The sequence below is a fragment of the Vanacampus margaritifer genome, chromosome 4 (genome assembly GCF_051991255.1).
Source record: "Vanacampus margaritifer isolate UIUO_Vmar chromosome 4, RoL_Vmar_1.0, whole genome shotgun sequence".
Lineage (NCBI taxonomy): Eukaryota > Metazoa > Chordata > Actinopteri > Syngnathiformes > Syngnathidae > Vanacampus > Vanacampus margaritifer.
In genome coordinates this window covers 4,477,990-4,490,000 of record NC_135435.1, presented here as the reverse complement: position 1 = coordinate 4,490,000, position 12,011 = coordinate 4,477,990, and the positions used below count along the sequence as shown (strand labels likewise).

The 12,011-nt window shown below is 39.9% G+C and overlaps 1 protein-coding gene across 8 annotated transcripts in view; it reads right to left on the bottom strand.

Moving 5' to 3' along the window:
• Positions 1-12,011, bottom strand: part of ppfia1 (PTPRF interacting protein alpha 1) — a 60,704-nt gene that overhangs the window by 47,042 nt on the left and 1,651 nt on the right. For all 8 annotated transcript variants that reach the window (XM_077563428.1, XM_077563432.1, XM_077563434.1 and 5 more), the window contains exons 2-5: positions 10,541-10,807; positions 4,144-4,245; positions 1,412-1,576; positions 1,205-1,279 (exon numbers count right to left, since the gene is read on the bottom strand). In XM_077563428.1, coding sequence (XP_077419554.1) covers positions 1,205-1,279; positions 1,412-1,576; positions 4,144-4,245; positions 10,541-10,807 — 609 coding nt within the window. The remainder of the gene's footprint in view (positions 1-1,204; positions 1,280-1,411; positions 1,577-4,143; positions 4,246-10,540; positions 10,808-12,011) is intronic.

Here is a 12,011-nt window from a genome sequence, read left to right as displayed (position 1 = left end):
AACGGCACGGTTTCCGAGCTTGAACCCGATCACTTTTGAAAGCGGGCTCCAGAGCGGAAAGATTTGGATACGCGCCCCGTACGCGGCCGTCTGGACACCATATGCAGGATACTCCTCTAGCGATGACGTAATGGTTGCAGCTCGATGACAACGCATTGTCGCAGATTAATGACTTATGCGCCAATTCTCGCGTGACTGCGCACAAACCATCGGTCTGTCAACAACAATGGCGGATAGCCGTGTTGTAGTCGTTTTGCGCAGCCTCCTTAGCTTTCTTCTGCTTTTGCAGCAAAATATTTTGCTTATTTATTCCTACGTTTAACAAGCGGTGTTGTACTTGAATCGCCCGCAATTGTCACTTCTCCTGTGTTCGTCTTCTTCATGTTGTTTTGATACATGTAAAGCCATGTTTGTTCTGTAGATTGCAATAAAGTTAGTGAAAAAAAAAGTGTTCGTCTTCTTTGCTGGTTCTTCTTCTACGCTTTCCGTTAACTCCTTGTGGCTGTGCTACAGCGCCACTCCAGACTTGGCATATACATTACTACCGTTAAACGTCCTCAGCGTCTTCTTTTGGACACACGCAAGTCTTAAGTTTACTTCACGGCAAACATAGTCTTGGAGTATTAAGTACAGTTTGATGTGAGAAATGTTTTTTGAAGTTTAAGTACCACTGATTGCCACACCCACCTAAGAGAGGCAAAAGTTGTTCTCCGCATTTGACCCATCCCGAGGGAGCGGTGAGCAGCAGTAGGAGCCGTGCACGGGAATCACTTGGTGATCTTACCACCCAATTCCAACCCTTAATGCAGACTGTCAAGCAGGGCGGCAATGGTTCCCATTTTTATAGTCTTTGGTATGACCCGGCCAGGGATTGAACACACAAACTCCCAGTCTCACGACGGGCACTCTACCACTAGGTCACTGAGCTTTATATTCTTGTCTCTACAGCGGAATTATTAGATTAGATAAACAAAGGTGTCAAGTCTGTCGACTGTCAAGAACACAAACTATATACAGTTGTGCTCATAAGTTTAAATATGTATGCTTACTGCTGCTGAACACAGTGGCCAGTCATAGTCATTCATCATTTCTTGGTAATAAACTATACGGTTCATAGAACTGATTGAATAAAGTAAGAAAGAAAAATGAAAAACAGCAGTTCATCAACAAAAGAATATTGACAGAACAACAGAAATTATCTTACCTCTTTGTGTGACATGGTGAGTTGTTCCTCCAAAGCACTGCATCTTTCCAAGGCGACTCGCAGTCTCTCCCTTACCTAAAAAATTTGAAACAAATTCAGACGCAACCATAACTTTTAACAGTCAAGAAATTATTGTTCACACTCTAGCAAATGCATGCACACAATGGTACTCAATAGCTTGCTTTGCATAAAAGATCAAAGTCCTACCTTCTCATCAAGGGCTTTATGGTGTTCAAAAAGTGACTTAAGGGCTTTTAGGACTTCCACTTCACTTGAGACTCCAGCGGGAGACTGAGCTTGTCGTTTCACTACTGTCATCCTCAGACTACGTTCATGACGAGAAACCAGGCACTCCAAATGCTCCAAGAGGAGCTGCACAAATCAACAATTATGTGAGAAAATAATAACAATTACATTGCATTACACAGAATAATATTATTATTATTATATAAATAATAATTCAAGACAATTATTTCCTAAATATAACTAGGTTATTCAAAATATGAAATGCTGACTTTATGATTGAAGGCTCAAAATACATTTGTTTTCATTGCAGAGCAGTTTTGTGAATCAATGACTTAATTTGAGGAGCAACTTTTACAATTTGGAGGACCTTTTTTTTTGCAGGTTATTAGGTTAATCCCAGAGACCTGAAGCAATGGTAGTATGAAAACAATAAAAATACAGCAATATAATCTTATCTGATTTATGCTTTCAACGAAATCAATTTATTTTCGGTTCTGTTTAACAAGTACGATTTTCTCTCCACAGTCCCAGACACTTAGTAATTTGTCAGTTATTTAGCTGTTTAAAATTGGATACGCTCTGCTTTCACACAGTTCTAGCCAGACGTTTGTTAAAAATGTATTCAATCACACATTTCATCAGTCCGTCAATAGTGACCAAAATGGGCGTCCATCCGTACTCGACTCGGTTACAGGGCTTAAAGTAAAAAAAGAAATCCTGAGTCTGAACTTTTTCCAGGGAACGGTGTTGCAGTGTCCAACATGCCTATTTGAAGTTCGACCAACATCTAGCCATTACTATTTAATTTGTCGCTGTGGATGGACTTGGCATTTGGGAAAATCATGAAATCCTCCCCAAATGCCAAGAAATCTCTTTCATTATCCATTTATATTATGTATATTACAGTATAGCACTGTGGGTTGGGTCCCCTTTTAGTGCTGCAGCAATCGAATATTTAGGTATTTAAATATCCTACGGAAAATTCTATTGCATAATCAGGTAATTGGATAAATATATATTTTTGCATAGTGAAAGAGCAATTATTAATACAGAAGGCATTAGAAATATATTTTCACTTACTAATGATCGACCAAGTTTCATTTCTAGATAATAAACTTCTTTTTGTTTTTAATTAAATTTAAATTGTGCTTAACAGCACAATTCTCTCTCACTCTCTAGAATGTTAAGGAGATTTTAGACAAATCTCTCCCCATGGGTTTTGGAATGACCTTCTGTTAAATATTAGGCAACCTCCCTCTCTACCCACTTTTAAAACACATCTTTGTTCTTTGGCATTTTACTCGGCATGAGACTCATCATTGTTTCAATGTTTTATGGTGCGTGCTGTATTTGATCAATTTATTTATTTACTTACCTACTTGTGTTATTTTATTGACTTATTCATTTACCCTACTTAAGATATTTATTAATTTATTTGTTATTTTTGTTTTACCTGTCTTTATTCCATGACTGATTTTTACTCCATGTACAGACAGCACTTTGTATGAAATGAAATTCCGAGTTGAGTAGTTTTTGGTCTGTGAGACAAAGTGAGATCAGAACCACAGTTGTGATTTTGTCGACCGTCAAGTGCACATTTGAGTGAGCTCAGTCTATTAAACTCATCTCTAGGAACGGCAACTGTGTCCGGCTGCCAGCATCAAAGTGTGCAAACATCACGTCGATTAGACTGAATTTGAAAAATAGTCCGATAGCTACAACCGCTAGTACCATTAGCACGCTAACACTGCCCTAAACACTGGCAACTGGCACCGTGCAATAAAATGTCAGCGTAATTAAGTCTTCTTTTAATGCCCTTAATTGGCGATCGAACGCGATTTCTGTACGAAGTTGTTTTGTTGACTTTGGTCGCAATTGTTTACGCCGGCAATAAGAACGGCAGACACACGTTCCGCAGGACGAGTCAAATCATCCGTTGCGCCGCGACTGGCAAAACGCTCCCGGGAAAAATGTCAAAATAAATGTGTCCATTGGCATTGCGCTCCACATATTACTTGGTATGGGAAGGTTTATTTTGAAGTAGGCCTTCTCTCCGCATTGGCGGTGTTTTGCCAGACGTGTCAAATATTCCCCACATGTATTTGTTTACTTCGCGGAGTACTTTAAGCCCTGCGGTTAATGACGATTACACTGATGGATAAAAACCCACTTCCGTCAGTGCTTAGTCATCAAAACAGCCAAACAGGCGTCTGTCAGCAACGGACTGACAGACCGTCCGTCAGTAGGGAGGAATGCCTACTTCTGCTTATTTGTTGCCATAGACGCAATAATTACTGACTTGATTGCGACTCTGCAACAAGTTTAGCAGTACTAGCTAGCCAGCCGAAGCTCATTGCTAACTAGGCGGTGTGGCGTAAATAGTACCAAGCTTGTATCGACCTGTGACTACTCGCATGTATTGGTGTGAGAGCATCCAGCCCAGTGAGGCCTTTTGTGACCGTTTCTTAGTTCTGCTATTCAATGTGTTTTGATGAGACGCAAAATGCTAATTTTGACTTGCAAACTGCAATGTGAAACAGCTTATTTCGAGCCTTGTAATTGGTTAGTTCAATGACAGCCATGCCAAGGAATTACACAATTAGATATAAACCTAAGATGGGAGACAGTAAAGATTATCTCCCATTTTTGGAAGTTCATACCACATTCAAAAGCATGACAACAGTTCAACTAACCCGTGTGTTGTTTCTCTCAGCTTTCAGTTCTGCAATCTCTTCCTCCTTTTCTAGAAGTTGTTCCCGGCACATGTTTACCTCTTTTGTTAGTGCTGCAAACTCCTACAACAAAACAAATGTAATAAAGTCTTTATAGCAAGCTCTCACTTCTGTGCCTATCACTTTACAGGTCACAGTTTTCCCATTTACTTCACTGACACATACACAAGCGGAATCCATTATTTTGTTAAACTAACACTCAATAACTGTCTATGTTAAGAAAAAAAAAGAACAACAGACAATCCTTTCTGAGAAATGCAGCATAGAATACATCAAGGGGGTGGGGGGGGGGGTTGTATTCAGTGTAAATAGGAGCCAATGTGGTACTGTATTTTCCTTTATCCCCATAAGTATTCTTTTTGCCTTCAGTCCAGTCACGGAGTTACTCCAGGGTCTTGCCCAGATTCTGTTCCAGGGGTCTGGGACTGCTATTGGCTATCAAGGTCTGCCCTCTGCCAGCCAATGATACACCACTGGAGGCAGGCCTTTGAGTAATTACAGAGTAGCTCACTTCCTACATTCCAGAGCAGAAGCAAAGTTTGTGTAGTACAGCGCCTTTTAAGATTCTCGATTCACTCCCATGCTCAGCAGTCAACTCCGGCCCACTTTTCTCAACTGATTTTTTTGGTCATAATAAATCGGCCTCTTGTCCTAAAAAACAAACAAAAACTATCCCTGAAAAGTAGGTGAAGCCTATTAATTTGAAAAACCATGACCTGCAGAAAAGTGACAAGGAAAATACTGCATTTTCAAATGTTGCAACTGACAAGATAGGAGTCAAAGATTAGCTCAATCAACAGTTAATTCTCCTTAAAAGTAACAATGCATCAATCGGTATTCTGTTTACGCGAGATAACACAGCAGCAAGAACAACACCTCCTAACCCCGGAACCAGAAGTCATGCAATGCCCCTAAAGGCAAAGCTGCTTGGTAAATGTCTCAACAGTATAGGGCTATTAGGGATACATTTTGAAATTAAAATGTCTTTTTTTTTTTTGTTCTTTCAAATTATCAAATTACGTGGGGTAGTTTAAGAACCCAATCTCCACTTATTACAACGCAAAATATTAATAAGAACATTGAGCACTACCACTTCAACTTATATTAATAATGATGATAAAATAGATTTTATATGGCAGATACCAACAGGCTTTCATGGCTTATCCATTCTGGGACCCTGTAATTTGGTGTCAGTATTTGTAAATGAGGGGCATGCTGATTTTAACTTGATTGAGCTGCCCTGTAGGCCTTTGAACAGAGGAGCGGATTATTGGGGAGTACATTAATGTGTGCCAACCCATTAAAGCCACAGTGTTCCAAAGCAAAACCTAAAAAATAGGTGTACTACACAAGAAATTGATCCTCTACACTTTTATATTAAATGTACATTATAAAAGGACAGTGGAATTTTGGTCTACGAATTCTTTGGTTTCTGAACAAAAATGAATCTGTGTTCATGCACTATTGACCATTTGCACCGACGTCACGTGATCACGTGACTGCCCTATGACGGAAGGAAATGATTGTTGAATGGAAGTGGACGTGACCCGAAGCGACTGCTATTTTACAAATTAAAAGTTATTATTGCCCATAGAGCCATGGAATCTACTACTTCAACCGAAGTTTGCCTGTCAGTCGAAGTGGCACATTTAGTAGGGACTCATAGATCGCTAGTTTGATAACAGCAACCTTGTGTTGCCTGCTGTTTTTACCAAGTTAATCAAATGGCCGACTTTGCCGAAATTCACAGCTCGCATCGGGGGACAATATACCTCGTAATGCAAAGGTAAAACTTGTTGATCATGCTAACTGTCTTATTTTGACACTTTCAGTTCTATATTGAAACGCTGTGATGATGTTATGTTGACCAGCATGGGGGGGAAAAAAGACGATCGTAGTGGCAATCTATGCAGTCATTTCATAAAAAACTATCACAAAGATGAAATCCCCCATTATTAAACAGTCAAATGCACTTAATAGTTTTGAAGAAGGTACATTTTAAAACTAAGCTGTGTGTTCGTGCAGTTGGAGTGGACGCTAACTATCTGGCACCTTAATGTGATTTGAAACACGTAATTCGACACTTCTGTTATCGGAGTCTACGTCTACTAGTAAAATGTATGAACATTTATCTACTAACCTCGCAAAAAATGATCGCTACAAATCCGTGAATACTTTGTGGGCTGCCAGTCCTCTCTGTTGATTGCTGCTATCCATCAACGTATTTTGTCTTCATTAGTAGGTATGCGATAAAAAAGCAAAATTTGGTTTACTACTTTGTTAGTCTGTACAACAGACCGCACAGCAAGATATGAACATTTTATCAGATAATTAATTAGATGAAGGACTTTACGCTGTACGAGACTCAATGGTTACAATACAGGCCAGTGGTTCTTTTGCCGTCCAGCGTCCCGGAGGGGGCGTTCCCATGAGGGCGGTGGCGTCACATGCAAAAGGTCAATATCCTGTTACCCATTATGTTTTTTCCCCTCAGTTTCTGACATGCAACCCTCAAATGTGGAGTGGCAGTCATCACCGGTTAGCTACTGTTGGCAAAACACCACCACAGTACATTTGAAGGTGGGTCCACAATACTTTGAACCAACTCAAGAGATTCCTTCTTTGCCTCTGGTTGTGCAAAACAAGTTATCTACATTAAACACCTGAAAAGTTTGGATGATTTCTGTACATTCACAAGTATGAACATCAAAAATTTCCAGCCTGTGACACCAGATTTGTTGAGAAATAATCAAGTTATAAGGCAGCACGGTGGCTGACTGGTTAGCACGTCCGCCTCCCAGTGCAGAGGACGTGAGATCGAGTCCGGGCTTCGGCCTTCCTGGGTGGAGTTTGCATGTTCTCCCCGTGCTTGCGTGGGTTTTCACCGGGTACTCCGGTTTCCTCCCACATTCCAAAAACATGCATGGCAGGTTAATTGAACACTCCAAATTGTCCATAGGTGTGATTGCGAGTATGGTTGTTCGTCTCTGTGTGCCCTGCGATTGGCTGGCAACCAGTTCAGGGTGTACCCCGCCTACTGCCCGAAGCCAGCTGGGATAGGCTCCAGCACCCCCGCGACCCTTGTGAGGAAAAGCGGCCAAGAAAATGGATGGATGGATAATCAAGTTATACTGCTAACGTCATCTAATTTTTTTTAAACATATTTTCCATTTTCTAGCACTCAAAAATGTTGCCCCCAAAAGGCAATTTTTCCTGACACCCCCCCCCCCCCAAAAAAAAAATTATTACCAGAGTTTCTAAATTTTGAGTGTGTTGAAATGGCCATGCCAACCAGATTAAGCCTGTATCTTACTGAGCAGTGAAGGCTTGCGAGGGTTGTGCGCACGTAGACAATGTTTTTTCGTGAAGGTTCGTTCAAACATGCAAAGATGTTCGCCCGGCGTTCACAAATAGTTTTTATGGTCACAAACAAGTTTTTCTTGTCGTCAAAATTCCATCAAATAATTGAGTGTTCAGATTTTAAAAAAAATTATAGAAAAAATTGCACTTGTCAACAATGGCTGAGCAGAGCGCGACAGAAGATTTGCTTTGTAAAAAAATAAATAAAAATAAATATCGATATTAAACCAAAATATACCGGAATATGACTTTTGATCCATATCACCCAGCCCTACCCTACACAAACAAGGTATTACATACATCTGTCACGTTGGGAACGTTAAAAATCATTTTGGAATAAAAGTGTATTTTTCTACAACATCTAGGTAGCAGAAAATGTCTATAAATGGTGATTTTTTTTTCTCTCTCATTTTTTATGAATCCGTGAATAATACCGTAGGATGATTTGTAGTAATTATTTATAGTAAATAATGTGTTGTATTCAAAAGTTTTTACAATCATCGGACATCAGTGCTGACAATTGATCTTTCTTTTGAATGACTGTAGGGGCTCAAAACACAACTCATTAATGCATCAAACAGATGGACAATACATTGGTCTCTGTATTGAGTGTCAAGCCTGATCATGTGATCATGTACGCCTACTTGTAACACTACTCCAATAAGAGACACCTGATACAACTACACAGGAACATCAAGACATTGAACATCCATCCTTATATTAAAGCTACAGCCCATAGCCATTACCATTCAATTTTGTAGTCAAAGTTTTGTTTTTCCTTCAACTAAAATACATTATTCATGTGAAGCAATTTCACAACTTTCACGGTAGCGAATCAACATGTTCAGTTAACATGCTATATACGGGGCTCTTACAAAAATTCTACTCGAGGTGACAAAGGACAATACTAACAACAAAATCAAAGAATGTTACTTTGTTAGCTCTCTGAAGACCTGCACATCTAATTTTTTAACCTTTTCCAAAATTAGGGTTGCCAGTACCATATGTATTTTTTTTTTTAGCATTGTTAATCTGAACAAAAAGCACAGAATACCCCTATCCAGTCTGTTTTCCATCTCTCCCACAGCCAATACAGGTGTTTCAAATAATAATCAGCAAGCTCTGCATGAAACCTCAGCTGTGTTTGCTGAGGGAGACCTGGAAAACAGGGAAAATACGGGTACTCGAGGAGTGGGGTTGAGAACCAGTGTCATAATCAATTAATTGATGTTTAAGAATTATTTTGCTTGTTAAGAATTAGACCCTGCGCTTGGCTGGCGACCAGTGCATGGTGTACAATGCCTCTCACCTAACATTAAGATGTGAGAGGCTCCAGCTAAACAGCAATCCATTAAAGCTTTTTTTTCCCCCTACATAATGCATGCTCCATAACTGCCCAAATGAGTACAAAGAGCCCTGACTTTTTAACTGTGACTGCGCGTATCATCTTGTATCGTCCCTTCGGTGTGGAGTGTTCGTGGCAAACAATCCACACTGGGATTGAAGAGGGGTGGAGCGGTGGATGATGACATCATGCTTGTCCCCACGGACACAACTTGGATGAAAACTGGGGAAAAAAACTAAACAATACAAGAGGCCAGCTTCGAGCACAGCTCAAACTCCAGCTAAGACTCCAAGAAAACAGATTTTTTTTAAGAGTTTACTCAAATGCACAAACTCGCATGAGCACCATGCATGCAAGGCTGTATTAAGCTTTAAGCCAGAAGTGGCAGTCACACAGGGCTCTATACTAATTTTGGCACTGCTAGCACTGGTGCTACCAACTTCTTCACTTGGTCGCGCAACACAGGTTTTGGTCCCTGCAGTCAAGAGTAAAAAAAAGAAAGAAAAGAAAGTGGCAAATTCCAAAATGCACTTTTAAGGTAATGGGTGGATGTTTGGAATCGGATCACCTTGAAGCACTTTTACCAAAATACATAATATTTGGCTGCAACCAAGAGAGGTACTGTTGATGGAATCTAAACTAGTTTGGTCCAAAGAAAAATAACATGAAATCTATGCTTACAGGCTCTTGTGCTACAGTGTTGTAGATCTCTATTACACAATATATATAGAAAGGCTAGATGCCCCTGTTCAAATGCCAAGTTTGTGTACTTTCAAAAAATGTGGCCAAGATAGATTATTCAAAATGTTTTCAACAATTAATATGACTTATAAACTGTACAACTATTAAAAAAAAAATTGATTATGAGAGTGAAAACACAAGTAAACTGAAATAACGTGAGCATATGTGCACAACCCTCTTTATAAATGGGGACATGACTGTGTTCACATTGCATATAACTAGACTTTTCCTCCAAAACTGATGTAAAGAAGAGAAGAAAACTGGTCAGACTGGCTTCCAAGAGGCCAACAGCAACATCGAAGGAGCTGAAGAAATTTCTGGCAACTACTGGCTGTTTGTACATGTAACAACAATCTCCTGTCTTATTCACACTGTATGTCTGAGCTATGTTGGATAGTGGCGAGACAGGAGCATTATCTTGCAAAGAAAAACATCCAAGCGGTGCACCCCAAGTTTTGGTATAGGTAAAACCGTAAAAGGTTACATTAGAGGTGGGAAAAAGTTTTTAAATTATTTATCTTGGTGTCTTTCTTTCATATCAGGAAAACCTGGAGCAAGGAACAGCTCAGGTCACAAAACGGTGCTCTCCCTCTCTCACTCCCCCTGGCTTAGCACCAGGCTAACGTTAGCTGTTCACAATGGGTACTGCTGCAAGCCTCTGGCCAATAGTTTTCATACTGGATTTGGGTTCAAATGTTCCGCCCTCTGTCTGCGGATGTGACATCAGTTGAGCATTGTGTACGTGAAGAAGGGGGTGTGTAGTTAAATTTTTGGCAGTAGCGATTCAAAATCAAATTTTCTGTTTCAGCAGCTTCAATATAGTTAGAGAATGGTGTGCTTGGTAATTCATCATCAGCAAGAAAACGATTGAAGCCTGGATAAAATTTAGACTGTGTCCATGTTCACTTTTACCTGTGGTAAAGCACTGTTGAGTTGTCTCTGGAGAGAGTCCCTTTCATGGCCAACCTCATGCAGTTTCCCCTGAGCCAGGCTCAGATTTTCTTGAGTCTCTCTCAGAGTCTCAAGAAGACGATCCCTCTCCTCCAACATGGACACCATCAGCGATTCAAAATGACCTTCAGAGTCGGACTGTAGTGGGGAGCCGGACCCTCGACGACCTGTGCCACCTCCATTAGGTCCTTCTGTCTCACTGATGGTGGGCATCACTTCACACATCATCTGTAATTGCGGATTGGAAAAGACATTAGGACATTGGCTGGAAAATAATCAAAACAATATGAAAGCATGACAAAGAAATAATGCTGGCTTTTACAGGCAAAACAAGAGTCTAATGACTGACTACAATTACTTTCACTATAGGCTTTATATTTTGCGTGCAAGTTATTAAATGTTTTCAGTTTTAATATTAAGTAAATGCATGACGTTGCTGATAAGTGTTTATGTTCCAAATACTCTGGACAGATTTGAAAAGGCCAACATTTAAAAGGTTTAAAATGCATTTGCTGCGTGACATAATCAACACACTCTATAGTCAACAAAACATAACTATTGCAATAGCCTATTGATCAAACAAATCAGCTGAAACATCTTACAAATGTTGCGGCAATACACTTGCTCAGCAAAAACAATCCTTTGGTTCTGTTCACAAAATAACTCTGGTCCCTGTTCAACCATAGGACAGTAAGCAAGCTGCATATTTAAACGTTTATGGGAAAGGTTGCCATGACAATGGAGTAAAAGGAAGTTCTAGAGAATAACAATCAGCCTCAACATCTGGAGATTTAGGTCCTTCAGACAGATTGCTAGACAACAGCTTGGAATCATGTGAATTGGATTTTGCATTCCAATAAGGGAACAATTCGAACCAGGAATAAGTTAGTGGATGCAGGAAAAACAAGCAAAATGGCCACACAAAAAATGCCAACAGCATTTACCTTTCATGAACTATTGGTTGTTTAACTGCATCTTCTGATAAGTGTCGTTAAACAGCTGGATGATTCTTACAAGTCAACCTAACATAATGCCTTCAGTCCTCACTAGCCTTCAACTAAAGGGGGCGGGGGGGAGACACACACACACACAAATCACATGTATTTCGTTAAACCAAGCCTAATTTGCTCTGAGCAATATATATATATATATATATATATATATATATATATATATATATATATATATATATATATATATATTCCAGGTCAAATTAATCAAACACCATTTTCCACTTTTTTCCTTGTCACTGTTCTGTTTAAATACCACCAACCAAATATGCCTTATACACTTGCAGGGTTCTCTTTGCTGTGGCTCTGATACTACCTCCAAATGCAAACCATGACCGAGTTGTCTGCATCCCACCATTCCGTGTCACTGAGTTTTATACAGGACAGAGACCCAGAAAAAGTGGTAACGTTGGCTATTACCC